The sequence below is a fragment of the Ambystoma mexicanum genome, chromosome 8 (genome assembly GCF_040938575.1).
Source record: "Ambystoma mexicanum isolate Mex_15411 chromosome 8, UKY_AmexF1_1, whole genome shotgun sequence".
NCBI classification, from domain to species: Eukaryota; Metazoa; Chordata; class Amphibia; order Caudata; family Ambystomatidae; genus Ambystoma; species Ambystoma mexicanum.
In genome coordinates this window covers 151,571,076-151,593,677 of record NC_090929.1, presented here as the reverse complement: position 1 = coordinate 151,593,677, position 22,602 = coordinate 151,571,076, and the positions used below count along the sequence as shown (strand labels likewise).

Below are 22,602 nucleotides of genomic sequence, written 5' to 3'. Positions count from 1 at the left end.
AATGGGTTAATTTTAAAAAAGCAGTGAGCGAGTTAACTATGCTCTTTTAATGAACAAAATACAAATCTAAAACCATTCAAGTAACTGACTTTTTTTAAACTTACCAATAATGATGTACTTAAAGATGTAAGAGTAATTGTAAGGTGCAGTGGCCATTGCGGCGCTGATTTCAGAGGAAGAGAAAAAAAGAATGCGATTAATAAATTGAACATGTTACTGAGAATCTTATTACAATTACATATCCCAATCGCATTCCAAAATAATCTACTTGGTATACATTAAACAGAACACAATATCAAGAAACTCCTGCTCCCATCTGTATCCCTACTGAAGAGCTAGATATGATAAACCCTGGGGCTTGTGAGCCATATAACATCCAAGAGAGAAACACCAAGAACACTATTGAAACATCCAATGTGACCCTTAAAAATTAACTTGCAGAATTTAAATAGGTGGGTAAGGTTTCATATCAAATTTCATAGTTGGCACGTAAGGCATGTGTGAAATGCCTTACTAGCCAAAAATGAAAACAAAGTTACTTGCCGAATAATTGGCCAATGCAGTTTGCTTTTTTCTTTAAAATGTAGAGTCAATGTTTTATGCAACATGAATAAGTCACTAGCTTTCATAAGAGTAATAGGATTATTCATTCCGTTTGTTAAAAAGAACATACAATCAGTCAGGCCACTGGCCATCATTAGTCACGCTTTATAAGACATTAACATAATACACAGCATTCTATTCTAGGGCCGAGAGGATAGTCCAGGGGCTAGGCGTTTGTCTTAGAAGCAAGAAAATGCAGATCAACACAGGTATGCATCCCGGTCCCATGCTTAGACTCGTCTCGGTTTAAAAGCGGGTAACAAAAAACATTTTTTTTAAAGATAGCTCCATGTTGAGTACATTAGGTTTTGAATCGAATATATAGTAGTATGGTTCATTTGAGCCAAGTCGCACATTCCACAATACAGCCTAGCCATTGCTGGAAGTTCACCTCCAGTTTTGAGCCACATCAGCAAGGCATTGTGGCAAATAAGCCCGAATGCACGCCTTTTTCTCCAGGAAATGGACTTGGTCTTATAGGGCAGTGCTACTTTATCAACCCAAGACAGATTTGTCAGGACAACTATATACCTGGTTCCACCATAATTGGTGATTATCGGTGCAGTTTTGTCCCGACAGCCTTGTGATTGGGGCATGTATACAATACACCAGGATATTGTCTTAGAGGGAAGTGTAGAATATATAGACAATTCAATGACAAAACATTAATTAAGATAGTTGTGGTGAAATAATTGATTGCAGCAAAACCCATGGAATTCAGCAGGTGTTCGAAGTGAAGACAAACTCCGAGTCACCCTATCATACATTATGTCATTTATGTTATTGCTGATGCCAACTAGGGCATCTATGTATTCATGGGCTGGGCAACAAGAGGTGGGGGTGTGAGAGAAACTACTCAGTTAAGGTTGGCATCATTTCCAACCCCCGATTAATTTCATAGGTTTGGCTGCAATACATTCAGTGGTGGTCCAGTGGTAAAGGGTTAAGTGCCTTCAGCCACACGAATTGTGTTAAGAGTCTCATTCTGTTTTTTTCTGGGGCCGCAAATATTTTTTCCAAACTTAATTTGATGCACCAGGAAAAAAGAAAGGCTGGGCTTCGAACCCAGGTCGGGTGACTGAAGGGGCTAACCCTTCACCACTGGACGACACGAGTACCTTTGAAAGAGCAAAGTAAACACGTCCTTTACAGGTTTGCCTCGGCCACAGGACGGGCAGTACTATGAATGAAATACTAAAACAGCAAACAAGCACTTTTACAACATTATTTTGTTTGATAAAAGGGGTTTGTTTTCTTTATTAGGATGGCATCTGTAGGACTGGCGGTAATTCCCTGCTCCAAGACAGTAACAAGCGCAGGGCTGGCTTACTGCTGCAAGGAATTGCATTTAAAGAATTAGATTACACTGTTTATGTATACAAAATAGATATGTCCAAGCTCTTTTAAAGCAGGACTTTAGAGCAGATTTGCTGATCATTTTACAGAGGAAATTGGTTTAAAAAAATGCATATATTTATTATGGGCAGTATTTGAAAACATTAGCATTCTTGAGATAACTTCTCGTTTAACTCTTACATTTTTACTTTTTTGTATTCTACACCATAGCCCAGAGTTGTAGTAAATGGCCATGGCCACTTTGCAACAATTACGATAAAAGGCTGCATCCACATGCCCATGGCCATCACTCTTAGTCCCAACACATTTGCACTGTTAGGACAGTTTTTCTGAAGTCCAACTAAGGGCTAGTAAAACCAGTCAACTGAGACAGTAAGACTCCACTTTTAGTATAAGGCTGTACCACCTGAGTTCATGGTAGTGTAGACGGAGCCGTCAGGCTTATCTTAGGAGAGAGAGAGGGCTGAAGAATCAGTACAAAGAAATTGTATTGTACATATGGTCCAAAGAAACACGGACACTGTATTGTAAAAATAAAGGGGTTGTATGATATACAAGCAGACCAAGGGATTTTTGCGCAAGTACTATCACAAAGCATATAAACACATTAAAAACCACACTATGCTTTAAATACACAGATCAACGCACAGACCTTATTTAGAACACCCAACAGTATTTCTGGGGTTAAGACCATAGATTACTTTCAGTAATACAAGATTAGTAGACCCTAACAGTTGTACCGTGACACTCAGCAAGAAATAACATACTAAGTCAACTGGAAAATATACTTTTCAGAATAGTGGAACACGTATTCCAGGAACAGTAGAAACCTATAACTCTGATTCAGGAGAACAGCTATTCTAGGGGAGTTGGGCCTTGGGGTGTAATATTCAATTACAGTTTTTCAGTTCACAGACTAGGGTAAGCAACTTCTCTTTGGATGGCACACAGCTATACAAGGAAAGTAAAACCTATATACCTTTGTAAGGCGCTACCAGCAACCCAAAAGGGCAAGTATGACCTAGGCAGACTTATTCTGGACAGGTTAACAAGTCAGGGGAAGCAAGAAGATACAATTGGGGACGCTCATACAATTATCCTAACATGAATAATAAAAGAGAAACCAACAGCATTACATTTGGGAAGAGGGGAACCCAATTCACGGGCGAGTAACTTAATGTTTAGTCTACTTTCTGTTAGAATGGCGAGACAGTTTAAGGAGAGCAACATTTTGAGAATACTTATTTAAGAAGGCACACAGCTTACTCAAGGTAAGTAAGTCCTATATATACACACGTTCAGAAAGGCAAAATATCTCTAATGTAAGCAAGGCATACATTAGTTTTCAAAAATGGATTAACGGTTTGATAATTAAGGTTTTGATTAGCAAACAGACCCATTTGATTAGCAATTTTTTACGAATATTGTTAATGCCAATGGAAGTCAATTGTACAGCAGTTTTGCTTAGCGCTGAAAAAGACATCTATGAGGAGTTGGTCAGGCCTTGCAAATTCTTAAAAATTAAGCCAGGCATGCAGGTCGGGTAACTTAGTTTTCCTATTTAACCTAAGAGAAATGCACTTGACCCATAGCAACGGAGGACAACACATGAATAATGCGATATCTGTAAAATAGTGCATATGTCACTGCAAATCCACTTTGTTTGGCACAATGCTGCCACCCAGAGTCCAGCCATGCACAGTGAAACTTTTATTGGATATTTACTGCAAACAAAGTAGATGTTAAATAAAGGTTTCAAACAGCTCTTGTAAATGCTACTCTCCCTTCAAAATATCTACTCGACTGAGCGGGGGAAACCATTTTGCGAGCCATAGATGTGTCTGTAAAATGTAAAAGGTTAGCTGCATGAATGGACACAAATATATCTGCATGAATGGACACAAATAAAAGGATATGATAAAAAAAGGCTCTGAAAACAGGCCAGCTGTCTCCTGCAGGTGGCGATATATAATACAGTCATAAAGCAAAGCAAGCTCTATAGGCCAACTACAGTGTTTGGTATTGCAGTAGATCTGTAGATCTACAGACTTGACTGACCTATCCATCACTACTTTGCATAAGCATTTAGTTTGCCTTGTGTATTTATTATGTAAGAGGAAAGAAAGACTAAGCAGAGTGGATTGTGTAGCAGGCAGAGAACTGGCCAAACTCAGTGGAATATTGTAGTTTGTGGTCATCTCAATTTCAGGGTACCTGGTATAAAGCAACACGGCAATAATATGGGTTTGATCATGGGTTGAGCACCAGTTGCAAGATGTACGCAACCTGCAGGTTACAGAACTAGGTTTGCCAACAAAAGCATTTGATCATGTGATAATGTAAAAGTTCACTAGTCAACATGATGCATATTCCCCAACAAAATGAAATATAGTTGGCACTATGAAATTCAGATACAACAACCTAAACTTTACTTTAAAGCATGGATCGATGCAAAGATTTTCAGTTTCAATACTGTAATTATGTATTATTTAACAACTTACATTTTAGAAATGGAATTGCACGACTGCCTTTTTCAAAGATATAAAGTTGACACATACTTGTCTTTACTAGACAAGATATCAAAATCTTAATAAAGTATCATCCAGATTACTTCTGGCTTGCGAGAAAGAACATTATTGCACTCCTACACATGCATTTGGTACTTAAGAGTGGAGGAGAGGATTACAGCTGCACTTTACCTTCATTAGCACATGAAGTGAACAGAGAAAAGAGGGTGAACAGAGCACCGATGGCAAGAGGGGAATGCAGGGCAAGCTGTGCTTTCATTAAAGAGGGCAACTTAAATAGGTAACTTTGCTACACACGTGTTCATTTGATTAGCCCAACTACGGAATTGCATAGCAAATAGCTATGCAGCACTGCTCATTTTATGCCTTGGGTAAGTAATAACTTCTATTCATTTTAAACTGAGTGATCAACTAGCTCATTCACAAGTAAACTTGTCAACACTTACTTTTCTAGGCAGACCCCTTAGTTTCCAGCCCTTCCCAATGTTCTATCATTGGCAGAAGAGGGACCCTAGTGGTTTAGGAGCCAGCTGTAGGCAGGGTGAGATAGGGCTCAGTTGCAGGCAAAGTTCAGAGTTCCAGAGGAAGAATGTTCAAACAGTTCGTTCAGGGTCCAGAGACTTCAGAGAAGACAACCTAGGAGGATTCCAGCAGGGGTCTGGGTGCACTGGATGGGAGGACTCCCAATCACAGAAAACACCCCAAAACTACACAGGAATCACAAGAGACTTAAGTTAAGTAAATACCCAAGCGAGCCCAGTACCTCAGCACAGAAGAAGATTTTACAGCAGGACTTCAGGACCTGCAGCAAAAAACCTGGTCGTTGAATTCCTTCATCAAGAAGGCAGGACACTGGAAGGACTTTTTCAGCAAGGATCGCAGGGAAGGCTCTAGGCAAGGTTTTCCTCGTCGCTGGATGCGGATGGACAGAAGACAGAATATTGCTGGTCGAATTCTCGTCGTTTCCAAGGTCCAGCACTCTGGTGAGGGGACTTTTCGGACTGGAATTATGCTTCTGGAGACCCAGCCGGATGCCCACAAAGTTTCAGTGAGATTTGGAATCCGGAAGACTGTGCACCGCACAATGGCTCGAGGTCCCAGGGTATTGAAGTACTGCAGCCCCGCAAGGTCGCGGCATGACGTAGGATGGCTCAAAATGCAGGTCTTCTTGAGTCCAGTGGGTCTCCCCCGGCTCTGGGTCGTCGTTTTCGGAGCCCCAAGGTAGATTAGCAGGAAGGGTAACAGCAGGCTCTCCATTTGCTCGAAATCTCAGCTACGAATTCATCGTTCTCTTCGGTTTTGTTTCCAGTGGAGGAACCCAGCTAGTCAAACAGCCTTGCAATGTTCAAACTTGGGGGGGGGGGGGGGGGGGGGGGATTGCCAATCCTTTCAAGACAGCCAGCCTCCCAGTTTGAACTGGATTCTCACACACAGGCTGAAGACTAAGGTCTGCAGAGTTGTAGACTACTCCCTGGCTTCCTGCCTTCACAGGCACTCTGGAGCCTGGGCGGGGAGTCCACAGGACTCCCACCGAAAATACAAAATCACACAAAGGAATTTCCCACCCTGGAGAGGAAGGAACAGGAAAGGATAAGGAAGACTAAAATGATGAAAAAGACGGGCCATTTTGGTAAAATGAGCATCAATGGGTGCATTTACCGGGGCTGTGCCAACAGCCCGCGATAAAGGTGCAGAGAAATAATAAAAAGGTTCACTGCCACCAGCCATTAAAAGGTACGTTTGTCCTTGTAACAAATGTTACATTTAAAATGAGAAAGGTGATTATTCAGTATCTTCCCAGCACTCCCTCCACATAGGTGGGGATCTGGTCTCACCTAATATGTAAAAGGTATCCAAACATCCTTTCTACCCTTGGGAACTGTAGTTCTCACAAGGTTAGCCATAGAAAGTTAAAAGGGGAGCCCCTAGGGCAACCCAGCAACAATAGGCACTTATTGCCAAAAGGTCGTCAAAGAGGATAACTTTCAAAAGACACTATGGAGAGTTTTAAAAAGGACATGCATAAAAAGAGTAAAAGATTCTGCGATTGTGGAAAAAGGTTCCCACTCAGAGATATAAGGAAAAAATAACCCACCAGTAAAAGCAAAAGGTTCTGGGGTTGACACAATGTATCATTGTTGTGAAAATCTTACCCAACATGCACCAATAAGGGTGAAATAACATGTCCCACTGGCCGTGGCCCCTCATCACACTGCGCCATTTGCAGTAAAACACTGGCACCTATCCCCTTTAATCGTCATTAATCGTCACTAATCTTGTCCCACTGGCTAAGTGCCCTACCACCCCGCCCTGTCTTTAGCGCCAAGAATTTCCAGTGAGAGAATAGCCAGATGTGCGCAAAACATGTCCAAACCGGATTTGAGGGAAATGTCACACATAGATCGAACCCGCACAGCACAAAGTGAACTCCGAAAGACAGTAGCAGCATGTGAAAACATAGCTGAATATCACAGGTTAGTAGATACATGCTTTTTTGATGACATCAAGCAAGATGTTTTTTCAGAATAATTGGGTCTGCCCCAGATCCAGGGATGACCTTGGAAAGTTATCAGGGGGTGTTGTCTCTCCAGTTAGGGTGGAGTGCTAAAGGCCATTTAAGGGTCCCTAGCTGCACTGGAAAGATTAAAGGTTTGGAAAATTAGCAGGCTGAGCGGAAGACCTCCGAAACTGGGGCAAGATTGAGGGAAGCTAGAGCTGAATTAGCCACAGTGTCGATGAGAAAGTTTCTTGGGGGACCCAGCGGCTATCATGGCCTATTGCGTAGAACTCTGGTATGGGCAATCGAACAAGGAAAACAACCGGTGGATAGTGTGGAAATAGAGGATTTAAAAAATGTTTAATGAAAAGAAAAAAGAAAAAAAAAAAAAGGTTAGGGATAACCAGGGGATCAACAATATATTTTGGGAATAGAACACCCATCTATATTCCACACAGACGCAGGCCGGATGTCACAAGAAAGGGCTATTTCTTGTCAGGGTGGCCCTTGGATGGTTAGAAACAGACCTTGCAGTGGCATTGAATGAACCTCTGTCAGAGGAGGGATGATCACGTCACTACCAAACAGCAAAGCGCCAGGCTGGATGGGATAACAGCAGAGTTCTATAAGAAGTATGTAGATATAATCATACCCCATTTGAAAAATGTCTGAAGCGGCACTAGTAGCTGCTTCTTTACTAGACTATCCAAACTCTCGTAAAAACAAAGAGGTGATGGCTGGAAGGTTTAGAATTAATCTTAACCACTGGCAACGCTCTGGGCAACCCTCCAGACCACCGTTCTTCGCCTGCCAAGCCATTACAGAAGGGAAAGACCATATGCAAATCAGGCTTGGCCCCACCCCAAAAGGGGCAGTCCAGCCCGAACTGCTAGGCCACATCCCTTCTGCACGAGACCACAAGCATCCCCAAACATGTTTCGCCCTTGTTGGGGCTCATCAGTGAGGAGTAGCTTGGGTCTCTAGGCCCAGCAGGCACGGGACCCACGTCTGGGCATACCCGTCCCACTCGGGGTGACATAGCAAAAACAAAGAGGTGATGGCTGGAAGGTTTAGAATTAATCTTAACCACTGGCAACGCTCTGGGCAACCCTCCAGACCACCGTTCTTCGCCTGCCAAGCCATTACAGAAGGGAAAGACCATATGCAAATCAGGCTTGGCCCCACCCCAAAAGGGGCAGTCCAGCCCGAACTGCTAGGCCACATCCCTTCTGCACGAGACCACAAGCATCCCCAAACATGTTTCGCCCTTGTTGGGGCTCATCAGTGAGGAGTAGCTTGGGTCTCTAGGCCCAGCAGGCACGGGACCCACGTCTGGGCATACCCGTCCCACTCGGGGTGACATAGCAAAAACAAAGAGGTGATGGCTGGAAGGTTTAGAATTAATCTTAACCACTGGCAACGCTCTGGGCAACCCTCCAGACCACCGTTCTTCGCCTGCCAAGCCATTACAGAAGGGAAAGACCATATGCAAATCAGGCTTGGCCCCACCCCAAAGGGGCAGTCCAGCCCGAACTGCTAGGCCACATCCCTTCTGCACGAGACCACAAGCATCCCCAAACATGTTTCGCCCTTGTTGGGGCTCATCAGTGAGGAGTAGCTTGGGTCTCTAGGCCCAGCAGGCACGGGACCCACGTCTGGGCATACCCGTCCCACTCGGGGTGACATAGCAAAAACAAAGAGGTGATGGCTGGAAGGTTTAGAATTAATCTTAACCACTGGCAACGCTCTGGGCAACCCTCCAGACCACCGTTCTTCGCCTGCCAAGCCATTACAGAAGGGAAAGACCATATGCAAATCAGGCTTGGCCCCACCCCAAAAGGGGCAGTCCAGCCCGAACTGCTAGGCCACATCCCTTCTGCACGAGACCACAAGCATCCCCAAACATGTTTCGCCCTTGTTGGGGCTCATCAGTGAGGAGTAGCTTGGGTCTCTAGGCCCAGCAGGCACGGGACCCACGTCTGGGCATACCCGTCCCACTCGGGGTGACATAGCAAAAACAAAGAGGTGATGGCTGGAAGGTTTAGAATTAATCTTAACCACTGGCAACGCTCTGGGCAACCCTCCAGACCACCGTTCTTCGCCTGCCAAGCCATTACAGAAGGGAAAGACCATATGCAAATCAGGCTTGGCCCCACTCTCGTGACCGTTATTTTGAAGCCCAATAAAATCCCTGGCAAATGCGCCTCATACAGGTCTTTTTCCTTAATAAACAGACAAAGTATTAGCCCGGCTTCTGGCAGACAGCTGTTGCCCCATATGCCTACACTGGTCGCCCTAGATCAGGTGGGACTCATTCCCCTCAGAGCTACGCAAAACAATCTGCTGCGATGGTTCACCTTGATGCATAATGGCAATGTCAAAGTTCCCATCATAATAGCCTCTCTGGATGCTGAAAAGGCCTTTGACTCAGTGAAATTGTCCTCCTTGTTCGAAGTACTGCATAGATCAGGTTTAGGGACAGTATTCTTAGAATGGGTCTAGCTGCTGTATTCATCCCCTAAGGCGAAGGTGCAGACTAATCGACGGTTTCAGGTATATCGCCGAGAGGTACCAGGCAGGGATGCCCCCCTGCCTCCGATTCTTTCCGCCCTAGCTACAGAGCCACTCCCTTGTAACGGTTGTAGGTGAAAGGGTCGAATGAAAAGATTCGAAATACAATTGTTTCGAATCAAAAGGACCGAAACCCCCCCCCCAAAATGCATTTCCCCCCCAAAACCAAAATTTGCCCAAAAAGCACAATTTTTACCCATACCAAGCCCCCGCCCAAAAAAAAGATTACATTTAAAAAAAGGCATTCGATCATTTTGATTTCGATCCTTTTGAGTCGGACGTATTGTATTTGACTCTTTCAACCCTTTGACTGGACACCCCTTGTAACAGAAGGAAACATCATGCCCTCCGAGCAGTTAAGATGTACTTGCATGTCTCAGTTATATAGCTCTATGCTGGTGACATGTTATTGTATGTAAATAATCCCAAACAGAACCTGCAACCCATAGGTTCTGATGTACAGTTCTTTGCGGGGGGGGGAGGGGGGCGATATGTCAGGCATAAAAATAAACTGGGACAAGTGTGAGAAATTACCCCCGGACCTCTGGGGCAAGTAGGGAAGATGTAGGTGTGAGGCATTTAGATAGTGTCCCCAAGGTATTAAATACCTAGTATAACATTAACAACGGAGGTGTCTACCCTATATAAGGAAAACTACCTGAAGGTACTGGAACAGCTAAAGGGTAAAGTAGAGGCCTGGATTATCCTTCCTATATCGCAAGCGGCCAGGATTTCGCTAGCAAAGATCGTTAGCGTTCCAAAACTCCCTATACATTTTCAACAATGTACCAATTGCACCTCCAAACAGTTTCTGGTCTTGTGTGAGATGTACGCTAGTTAGGGTGGGTAAACAAGCCAGGGTTGCCTATGAAACCATAACCATAAGAGGTGGTAGGCAGGCAGGGGGGGTTAGACTACCCAGACAGGTTTATGTAACATTTGGTGGCCCAACTACAATATACTGTATGGTGGTGGTCCCCCACAACGGAGCTGGCCCATATTGGCCTGGAAAGGCCCACAGCACACCCAGATGAACCGAAATCAATGTTGTGAGGGTCGGGGGGTGGGGGGGGTACCAGGAAGTCGGTAGATGTAGTACAACCGATAAACAAAACATGTAGGCCGTGGGACAGAGTAGCTACCCTGACGGGTGAAGACTACCTATACACGGCAGACGTCCCTATATACACAATGTGCATGGGCTAGAGGTAAGATTTTTCAGATACATTTCGATTGCATGGGTATATACACCTTGAAGGATATGATACATGAAGGGAAGTTTCTCGCTTGGGAAAAGTTGAAAGAGGTGGGAATGGAATACGATCACCAAGTTAATATATTATAGGTTTAGGGAAGTGTTGCGTTCTAGATGGTCATGCTACCCTAGAGAGCCCAAGAGCCCACCTCCTCCCCGAAAGAACACTATGTGGTAAATTCTCCTAGATACATTAAGATAGCATCTACATTGTACAGAATGTTCAAAATATTGAAGATAGTAAAAGGCCAGAGAAAAGTGGGAGGTGGATGTGGGGAGTGTAGTTTATTATCAGATTATTAATGGAAGGTTGCTTACATGCAGGCGAGATGGATATCACTGAAAAACAGATTCAGACGGACTCACTTCAAACACCTCCACAATTATATCACACCACACAGCAATTACAAAAAGGTACTATCAGGACAGCAAAATGTTATAGATGTTCTCAGGAGCTAGCTTACTTTATGCATGTGGTGTGGGATTGTATCAATAAAACACACATTCTGGGAACAGATCATATCTGCTAATATGACAACCATCAGAAGCTGTCATGATCTCTGCTTCCAAAAGGTCAGGGTTTTCCCAACTCCCTTGGAAGCAGATCCATAACCCAGGTTCCGAGTGCCAACCAGTCCCAATTGGGACCTTTTGGACCCAGTCCTGGCGCCAGTGGCACCAGGCTCATAAATATGCCCAGTCCCAGCGCTGGAAGCGCCGGGCTCATAATGCTTGGGTGGACTTACCTTCAGCAGACCATGCTGCTTACTTGCCTGCCAGTTGAGCCTCTGATCCTCTTCTGTTTGGAACTACTTTTCCTGTTGGGTGGGGCTGGAGCCACTCCCTAGATTCAGAACACTGGAACTCTTCTGGAAGGCAGGAACTCTTTTCTTACCAGGAACTCTTTTCTTACTTAGGCGTGGCTGTGGAAGGAGACACCTAAGCACTACAGGAGGCTATTTAAACCACACCCGGTGGATGAATCTTGCTTTGCGTTATTCTGCAACCTCTGCAGCAGAACGCTCATCGTGTCTTCTGCATCCGGTCCTGGGCCTAAGGAAAAAGGCTTACCATCCTGAATCCAGTCTTCAGCAACACCTATAAAGACAAGAAAGAACAGGTTAGCATTCCGGCATCTGAAAGGCAAAGGCTTACCTACTCTTCGTGCGCTCCGGAGGTCTTCACACTGCATTCCGGCATCTGAAAGACAAAAGTTTACCAACTCTTCGCACGCTCCGGAGGCCTTCGGCGCTGCATCCCGCATCTGAAAGACAAAACAAGGTGCGTTTAAAGACATTGGGGAACTTTAATACTCACGTGCCATTACTCCTTTCCACATCTAATCCAGTGGGTATTCCGGCACCCTGCAGCCGCTCCGAACTCGTACCTGCAAAATAAAAAGACAGTTAGAGCGCATAGTGAAGCAGGCAACAAGCGCTTACTTACGTGCTTCCAGGCCCTTCTATTCATCACACGGGCTCCATCTTCAACTCACTTCAGCCCGTCATCCGCCATCGCCGGAACCCTGCAAAACAAGAGACATCATTACTAAAGACTTTAAAGACATTTGAATGACTCGAAACTTACCGTTCGTGCAGTAAACGACGGACAGCAGTCCTCTGAAGTCAAGAGGCCTGCGCTACCTATCCAGTGAAGAAACTGGTTACAGCACCCTGCCCCGAGGCAGATGGAGAGCTCGGCATTCACTTACCTAAGGTGAGAGCGTTAACCTTTGGGGGTCTACAGGAGAGGAGAAGAGGAAAGAGATAGGGACACCCCAATAACCCCAGTTCATTAACCCCATATTTTCTATCTGCAGACATCTTACTCTACACGTCAGGCATACAGTGCACAGAGGTCCAGCCCAAAGAGCCAACCGGGTGCTACACATCACCTTTGAAGATACGGTAGTCGCCCAGTCAAGACCGGCGCCTCTGCGAGAATCAGGTGAGCGTTACAGAAGCTCCAGGGGCAAGGCTATTGGCAATTGAGGCGTGATGTCGGAATACCAAAATGTTTTTGGGCATGACTTTGATTGTGGCCCGCACCCTGATTGCAAAGACAGGAGGGAGGAGTGGAGCACCACTCGCAAAAGGTTGAACTGCATGACTGAATGTGGGGCGAGGGAGACTCCATATGTGATGACATTGCCAAGCAGAACGACAGATATTTGGGACCCGCTGCAGGCATATGTGGCTGACTGAGGCACCAGACAGCGATCTAAGAGCGTATCAACTCATCTGGGGCTGCACCACACAACCCTGTCAGGGAGGTGATGACAGAAGAAATCTCTGACCAGGATATGCATGAAGGAATATACAACTCCAGGTTTCAGGGGCACAATGATGGTGACGGGTAATTTGGATTGTAATTCTGGTCTATAGAAATGTGAACACCGTTATAAGAATGTTTGTACGAGGTTGGAAAATGATTAAACATTTTTTAAACTCAATGTTGAAAGAGGAAGGTGTCACTAACGGAAATTCTCCCACAGATAGAAGGGTTGGGAGGGCGATTAGAAATACGCGCGAGGACCATCTAGTAGAAAAAACATTACCTGGGGCAAGTAATGTGGTGTTCTAATGGATTGCGTCCTCTCAAGTATTCTTCATCTTTGATAGACTTCCATAGCAATATGTAGCTGGAGGTGAGCGGAAAAAAAGAGCATTTACTTGATTTACATTGTGAAGAAATTAGAAGTTGCTAGTCCCCTTTCCTCCATACTGCATGGGCGTCCCTTCCAAGGAATGGGAGACGAAACCTCTCACCAGAAAAAACCTTCTTCCCCTTTAAATTTAGAGGCTTGCAGGGGTGCGGCCCTGGGAACATGCGCTGCCCTGGCTGCGCCCTCCGGCGTCACACCTCTGTCCCCATAGTCGCGAGTCGACACTAGATTAACATTGCCTAATGTTTTATTGGGGGATGGGGGGATCTGGAGGATGGTGGCACGTATGAAGAAAGGGGACTAAGGACTAAGAGTACGTTAGTCACTACAGTGAGTAACTTATTACTCTTACGTCCCGTCACCTTTCCTCCATACTGCATGGGCGATTACAACTGAGTGTAGCCCCAGGATGGAGAGGAGACCCTCCTTAAGCAAACAGATTTCTAAGAACCGCCTGTCGGAAGGCCACGTCTGATCTAGAGCCGGCATCCAAACAGTAGTGCTTGCAAAATCCAAAGGGGTGGCCCATGTGGCTGCTGTGCTTATGACCTGCCAGGGGACATGCTGCTGTAAAGCGATGGCCATTGCCTTTGCTCTGGCCATGTGGGCATGCATATTGGCCGGCAGTGGCTTATGCTGTCCCTCGTTAGCTTCTTTGATGGCCAAGACCACCCAACATGCTATGGAGACCTTGGAGGCCTCATAACCCAGTCGGGATCCGCCGAAGATGACAAACAGTTTGTCCGACTTGCGGAAGGCCTTGGTCCTGTATGTAGAATTTCAGGGCACGCTTGACATCAAGGCAGTGCAGGACTGTGTGCCTAGTCTTTGGGCTCATCAAAAAACATAGGCACAACTATTTCTTCATTCAGATGGAATGCAGAGGGCACCTTAGGTAGGATGCTGGGTGTCTCCGCAGGACTACTTTATCCCGGTGAAACGTTGTATATGGCTGTCTAGCGACTAGCGCCTGGATTTCACCGATTGTGCGAGCCGAGGCCGACTAGCAAGGCTGTCTTAATTGTGACTAGCCTGATGTCTGGGGACGCCATTGGTTCAAATGGTTTGTGCGCCAGGGACCGTAAACTATGTTGAGGTCACACACAGGGTGCAGCCTCATGATGGGAGGGTAGAGCCTGGTGAGGCAAGTCAAATGTTTGACAATCGGGTTGGAAGAGGAAAAGATCTTCTCTGAGTTTCTGTAAGCCCCCATGGCTGCCAGGTAAGTGCAGCAAGTGTCTACCTGCACGCCTGAATGGGCGAGGTGCGCCAAGAAGGAGAGCACGTCGTTCAAGGTACATGCAAGGGGGTGGATACCCTTAGAGTCTGCCCAGTGGCAGAACTTGGTCCACTTGCCCTTATACTGGGCCCTGGTAGACTTGCTCCTGGCGCCCTGTATGATCTATATATTAGCCTGGGAAAGGCTGAGGTGACCTAGCGTGACCTGTTCAGGAACCACGCTCTGAGGGCTAGTTTCTGTGGAGCGGGGTGGATGACCCTGGCCCCCTGCTGCACCAGAAGATGTGCTTTCCCTGTCGGAAGGCAGATGGGAGTCCTCTCCGAGAGGCTGAACAGCTCAGAGAACCATGGCCTGACTGGCCACCACAGTGCTATTAGAATGATGCTGAGGTGGCGAGACTCCTTGATCTTGCATATCACCCTGTGTTTCAGCGGTGTGGGCGAGAAGGCATATGCAGTCATTCCGTCCCACCCAATCTGGAATGCATCGCCCAGGGAGCCCGGGCCCTGACCGGAGGCGAACAGTTCGCTTTGCCTCCTGGGACAACAGGAAGTGCCGTCTACCTGGGGATGTCCCCATTTGTAGAAAATTCCCTGCAGTACTAGGTTGTTCAACTGCCACACTTCGTTGTCCGCTCCCAGCCTGCTGAGCCTGTCTGCCTCCAGGCTGGATTCCCCCGGATGGTGGACGGCCATGAAGTAGAGGTTGTTCTCCAGGAGCCATTCCCACATGCTGACTGCCAGTCTGCACAGCAGGCAGGGGTCTGGTACCTCCCTGCTTGTTGACCGAACATGCTGGTCGAGATGTCTGTCTGAATGAGAACGACCTTGCCTTCGATCATCGGAAGGAAGGCTCCGAGCACCAGCCAAATGGCCTTCAGTTCCAGCCAATTGATGTGGTACTCCTGCCGGGTCCAGGTGCCATAGACGCAGTTGTTTTCCAGGGTGGCCCCCCCCCTAACCCACGAGAGAGGAGTCCATGGTGATGGTGACCTGTGGGGTAGGTTGCCGAAAAGGCTTGCGCAGATTGCAGTCCCTGGAACACCATGTGAGGTCCAGGTGAAGCGACGCAGGAACGTTGATCATCTCTGACTGGGAGCCTTGCTCCCAGTCAGAGATGCTGCAAGATGCTGCAAAGTGCAGCTGTATCTTCCTCATCCGGAGTCTCGTGTGAGGGATGGCCAAGAGGACTGCTGCCATGAGATCCAGTAGGTGTTGGTTCCACCAGGCCGAGGTCACTTCTCTGCTGAGGAAGTGCGCCATGGCACTCTTGATGGCCGTGATCTTGTCCTCCAAAAGAGGAACGTTCTAGGAGCATGTGTCCCAGATGAGCCACAAGAAGGTCAGTCTCTGCGCAGGCTGCAGCTGCGTCTTGAGGTTGAGTGAAAAACCCAGCTTGTGCAGTGTGTTCATAAGAGCGTGGGAAGTGTGGTGTAACGGAGAGGTCACCCTGACGAGCCAGTCATCGAGGTACAGGTAGATGTGACCTGAGGAGGGCCACCACTGTATTCATCAGCCTGGTAAAGACCCTGGGGGCCGAGTTGAGGCCGAAAGGAAGCACCTTGTGTTGGAAGTGGTAGCCCATGATCCTGAATCGTAGAAAAGAACGATGAGGCTGCCAGATCGGGATGTGCAAGTACGCGTCCTTCAGCTCCATGGAGCACACCCAGTCTCCCTTGCACAATGTCTCCACCTCACGGCCGTCCACCATCCGGGGGAATCCAGCCTGGAGGCAGACAGGCTCAGCAGACTGGGAGCGGACAACGAAGTGTGGCAGTTGAACAACCTAGTACTGCAGGGAATTTTCTACAAATGGGGACATCCCCAGGTAGACCGCTTTGCCTCCTGGGACAACAGGAAGTGCCAACTGTTCGCCTTCGGTCAGGGCCCGGGCTCCCTGGGCGATGCATTCCAGATTGGGTGGGACGGAATGACTGCATACGCCTTCTCGTCCACACCGCTGAAACACGGGGTGATATGCAAGATCAAGGAGTCTCGCCACCTCAGCATCATTCTAATAGCACTGTGGTGGCCAGTCAGGCCATGGTTCTCTGAACTGTTCAGCCATCTTGAATTTTTGTAGCGGTAGGGAGAGGTTGAGGGTGGAAAGGTCCAGCACAACTCTAAGGCCCGCCTGGTCCTTTTTCTGAATGGCAAAAATCCCCGAGTAAAAGCCTAGGCCTAGCTGGGAGGCTGGGCCTTCCTCCACTGCCTGGCTCTCGACGAGTGACTGGATCGCCGCCAAAAGAGTTGCTGTCCCAACCTGTGGGAATGAAGGGGAAGAGGGAGGAGAGGCTGGGATAGGGAGGCGGTACCACGTGGATACTACAGAGAGGATCCAGGGGTCCGCGAAATACTGGGGCCAGAAATGTGCATGGAGAGCAAGCCTGCCCCCCACTGAAGACACGTGGACCGGAAGGGCGTGTCAGGCCTTCTTTCCCTCTGAGGCTGTTGTGGAGTAGGAGGAACTGGAAAAAGCCCTTATTTACCCCCCTGCCCCCGCACTTTTTTTGTTGCTTGCACCGATGTTGGGTCGGCGAACAGTCAGGCTGCCTGGGCCTCTGCTCGTGGAAGCCGCAGAGGCCTCTGTATGTACACCCCTTGTCCGAGCACTGCTGTGACTGGGTGTACGTTTTGGGCGTGGTCTTTGTAATGAAGGATAAAGACTCAGCCGTTTGTGAGCGGCTTTTCTTTTTGTCCAGCTCCTCGTCCATGGTGGAGTGGAAGAGGTCACCTCCTCCGAAGGGAAGATCCAAAATGCAATCCTGGACATCCGGGTTGAATTTAGTAGCACAGAGCCAGGCTGTTCTCATGTCCGTAGCAATGCAGATAGCACGGCCAGAGGTGTCAATGTGGGCCACGGTGGACTCCATGATGTTTTGTGCCACCATTATGGCCTCTGCCAGTCCCGCCTTGAATCCAGATTGGCTCTGCGCCGAAGCTCTGGGAAGAAATCCGCAATTTTCCGCCAATTCCTCCGGTTAACAGCTGCCTGCATGGCATCCGCGTTGGCTTGACGAAGATGCAGGGACACGTTGTAATACAGCTTCTTCCCGTACGCCTCCAAGATCTTCTCCTTGCCTAGCGGAAGAGGCCGACTGAGGCTTGGAGTATAGTGATGCTGCAGCAATCACCGAAGAGTGCGGCTGAGGTTGGGCCGAGTAAGAGTGTATCCCCCTCCATCTGCCTGTACTTGGTGTCCAGGTGTCGACTGACCGGCTGGACTGAGTGGGGCTCGAGCAAGCCCTTCTTGGCCAAGGCGACCACGTCCTTCTGCATCTGGATCCCGTTCTTGCTGCAGGACGTAGCGCGAGTACTTTGGCGAGGACCCCCTCTGCTGGTTGCTCAACCTGGGGTTGAGGAAGGCCCAAGTACTCTGCCAGCCCTGCAAGACATTTGTGGAAGGCTTTGGCGGACGATGGTGCATTTGGGTCCTCCTCCTCGTCTGTATCCACCTGCAGGTCCGGTTGGTCTGGCACCGGTGGAGGGGTGCTGGGAGCCGAAGGCTGGAGGGTGGAGATACTGGAGCCAGAGGCTGGTACAGAACCGCCTGCACCATCGTTTGGGGGGCCGGAGTGGGTGGCTGAGGCTGAACATGGGCCAGGGGTGCCTGCAGTGCCGGAGCCATTGGCGGGTGCACGTCCCTGATGGCGTCCCAGAGGATGACCCCCCCCTCCACTCCATCCGAGGAGATTTCATGAGCCTGAGGAACCTTCAAAAAAAATTAAAAAAATCTGTCCTCACAGAACGTAGGGGTGGTAGGTGATATTGACAGGGTAGCAGGCGGACATGGGGCCGTTGCATGCCCTGCCCATACGGATGCAGCGGGAACCTGCCAGCACAAATGAAGGGTAGGCTGTAGACCACTTACCAGGTTAACACCTGTCCCTGCCCTCGATACACGTTCCTCCACATGCCCCCTGCCTTGGTGCAGTATCTGGCGGATGTCAGGAATGTCTGGCACAGTGGCCATTTTGTTAAGCTGCCTTCCACATGCCTGCATAGTGTTGCTTGGCTCACTAGGCCCCGCCCTGTCCAGGACTTTTGTGGATCATGGGACCTACCCTGTTCCTCAAGCTGAGGCCTGGTAGGTGCTTCCCCCTCGGCAGATCTGCCGGTAGAACTGTGTATAGGCAGCCCCTCTGACATGTTGCCGGTACTAACGCTACTAGGGCATGGCCCCTCTGGTGAAGACCTGGTAAAAGAACATTCCAGTCCCTAAGCACCGTCACCGGAAGGATCCACTGACACCCCCTCGGCCTGCTGGCCGGTTGTCAATTTAGCCTCTACTCGTGCTGGTGTGAGGACCCGAGCCTACCCTCCCATGCGGGCAAGTCCTTGGTAAGGAGCCTCCCTTGCAAGGTGTGCTGGAAAAGAGCTGCTCTACCTTGGGCTTGGACGGATGATGGACAAAGTCCTTTAGGTCCGCTCCAGGCGATCTCTGAAGAGAGCGCGTCGCACACAGTATACAAGCTTGCCAGCCGTGGTCATTGCCACAGCAACGTAGGCAGAGGGTTTTGGGGTCTTTAGTTGGCAAGAGCCCGTCGCAGTATGGACCCGGCATGCGCCAGGGAGGAGCGTGACGCCTGAGACGGTGTACCTGAATGATAAAAAGACAGAATAGAAGAAGTATCAGCGCATGGAATTACATGGCCAAGGCCAAACCCAGGAGCACTGGTGAATTCGTCCCATTCCAGTCGATGCAGAAAAGGAGACTGGGGTGTGGCGCCGGAGGGTGGAGTCAGGGCAACACATGCTTCCAGGGACGCACCTCCACATGCCTCTAAATTTGAAGGGGAAGAAGGTTTTTTCAGGCGAAAAAGGTTCTGTCTCCCATCCCTTGGAAGGGACGCCCATGCAGTATGGAGGAAAGTGGACGGGACAAGAGTACAGCTGTGCAATAATGACTTGTAAAGGTGTGCAGCGAAGACCTGGTTGCAGCACTGCAAATGTCCTGCACCAGCACCCCTCTTTGTAAGCAGAAGTAGCTGCTGCTACTTTTGTGGAATGCGCTCCCGGGCCACAAAGGGACTGCCTTGCTAGCCAGAGTGTAAGATCTGGTAATACACAAAACAGTTCATTGAGGTCTGTTTAGTAACAGCCTGCCCCAGTCCAGTATAGCCCACAAAGAGCTGATCATCCTGCCTAGCCTTAGCAAGCCTGTCAATTTAAAAGCTTAGCGCTCTTTTGGGGTCCAAGCGATGAAGCTGCTCTTCATCCTTGGAAGAATGCAGAGTTGGATAAAGAAATAGTAAAAGAATATTTGTGCCATATGAAACTGAAACCACCTCAGGCAGAAATGAAGGTTGAACCCCGTTAGTGAGAATTCTCAAAAAAGTGCTAATTCCCTCCACCTTAGAGACTCCCAGCAACTTTGCTGGATTTTGAGGACTTGTTTTTTTTTTTCCTGGAAAGTGTGTTACCCTTTTTACCCCACTCTCATGCATTTTAATATGATTTTATACACGGTTTCTTTTTTTGGTTATGGAGTCTAACCAACTCCATAGGAATCATCTTTTACAATTGTGTCACAAAGCACCTTCAGTGCAGTGCCACAGGGAAGTCTTCTAGATTTCCCAAGGTTTAAATACAGTCTCTGGGATCCACTACTGTTTCCCAGAGCAGTAAAGTGAAATTGACTTTACTTCGCATTGTACTTGCTAGACCCTGCACATTATACAATAGGGTGCTGGATGGGTAACTTAGTATCCCCTGTATCTAAATGCTCATGTAACATTTTTTATGTTACCCTTTCCTCAATTGACTGGCTAGCGGCAGTGGTTTCGTTTTGAACTACCTTGGTTTGCATTTACCACAACCGTTTGCGGTTCCGGTAAAGTAACCGCGGGAGCCATCTTTTTCAAAATGGCGCCCAGCCAGCTTTGCTAAAATGGTGCCCGGTCTTCTTTTTTCACCAGGTCTTTGTAGAAGGGTCATTCGAGAGTTTCTCTGCGCGCCAAACCAGGTTTTGTATCTTTGTTCATTTCGCCTTTGGCAGGGTTCCTGTGCTTAGTCTCCTAGGAGACACCAAACGCACTCTGGGGTGATTGGCTGGCTGACTGACTGTCCGGCAAGGACAGCTACCCTGCTGGGTGACTGACAGCTAGGCTGGAATGAATGGGAGAGAACTAAATAAAAGGTGAGTCTTTTGGCTTGGAAGGCAGAGTCGACCACTGGACGAAGGAACCGATGAAGAACTTTAAGAGGACGCCTGCTGCAACTCCTGGACCGTTGGTTTGACCGGTGAAGCCCTGATGCAGTGACTACTTGCCCAGTTTGCATCGACAGAGAAGCCCCTGCAAGGATGACTTCTCCCTTTGAGTTGGTGGGACCAATCAACTCCAAAGTAAGCCACCTGGACACCCATCTCGGAGCTGGTTGAATTTCCTCAGAGTGCTGCAGGAAACCGTATAGCTAGGGAGAGGGACACCAGATTGTGTGCGTTACTTTTAAGCTGGCCTAAAGCTTTTGGGAGATCCTCCGGACTCCCACGAAGCAGGACCGACCAAGCCTGAGCCCCCTCAGCAGAGTGCTAGACCCCAGAAGCCAGGACAGTCCACCTTGACAGTCAGGAACCACTCTTATTGAGATTTGCTGTACCGCAAGGAGCTGAAACGCGAAACAGCCACTGAAAGTAAAGTTGCCGGTTGCCAGTTTTGACAGTGCAGGAGTCCCCAGACGTCCTCCCTCTTGTCCCCACAACTGAGGCCCAGGAACAGCGAGATCTGCAGAGCAAGTCATCAGCTGCATCTTTTCTTCTTCACCAAGGTACAGTAAAACAAGTCTAAGAATTTACCTCTTACTGTAGAAGTACTTGTAACTTAAGTCTAATCAGCTTGTGGTCCTATATTTGAATCTTATTTTCATCAAAGACTCCTAAGAACTTGTGCAAAGACTTGTCCATTACTTACCAGAAGTGCTTTATCCAATCCAAGAGCTTTGCCCATTGACTTTGGCTTAGCCTATTGAATTTAATTGCTCTTCTAGTGAACTCTAAAAGTATCTGCAATGCTTTGAAATATTTGTGGTCTCTTGTGTTCCAATAACCTTTGCCTTTTACCAAATTTTAAAGTGTATTCTGAATGCCAACAGTAAGGTATTAATGTCCCCAGCAACCTTGTTACTGAAGTCACCTGTGTGTGTAGGTTGTGTGTGTGGGCCATCCCAAAAAGGCCCTGTCTGATTCAGAAACTCAAAGTATATTTGTGTTTTACTATTCTATTGCTCTCTTCTGAAGAAGGCTTTATAACTGACTGATAAATTATTAATTGTTTATGCAGGAAACCTTGAGTGTAGGAGTTTATTCGAATACCTGTAATTGTGAATCTTTGTGCACCTCCACTACAGCTCACATTTCCCCTCTTGAGATAAGCCGGGCTGCTCAACACGCTACCAAAACTGTGTACTACAAGCTTATACCAAAGATTGGATGGCCTATACCTGTAACGCTCACCTGGTTCCCACGGGGGCGCTGGTCTAGTCTGGATTGCTGTGGCCTCTTCTAGTGTGATGCGCAGGACCCGGAACACCGATTGGACAGGACCTCCAAATCGTGCTTGCCTGGCCCGTAGGAATATCCTTCTGCAGATGAGAAAGGGGATTAACAGTCTGCAGAATAGTGTGCTAGCTCCCCCCTTTCCCCCTTCGTTCCTCTCTAACTTCCTCCAAACCCCGGTTTAAGCTCACCTTATGGTTTGGAAGGATGAACTCTCCATCCTGCTTCTGGTGCAGGGGCGCGTGTTCGTCCAGTTACTTCACTGGTTTTCAGAATGGCGCTGGCAAAATCCACTTGACTTTCCTGAGCGATGTGCCGTAAGTATGAAAGTTCAAAGTTCAAGTGAGGCCCCCTTTATGTTGTCTTTCTAACCTGTGATCTGTCCTTTATTTC

General features: G+C 47.9%; 1 protein-coding gene across 2 annotated transcripts in view; it reads right to left on the bottom strand.

Annotated features, from left to right (window-relative positions):
• RAB14 (RAB14, member RAS oncogene family) overlaps positions 1–22,602 on the bottom strand; it is a 423,502-nt gene that overhangs the window by 326,168 nt on the left and 74,732 nt on the right. For both annotated transcript variants that reach the window (XM_069609520.1, XM_069609521.1), the window contains one exon: positions 105–163. In XM_069609520.1, coding sequence (XP_069465621.1) covers positions 105–156 — 52 coding nt within the window. In that variant the 5' untranslated portion in view covers positions 157–163. The remainder of the gene's footprint in view (positions 1–104; positions 164–22,602) is intronic.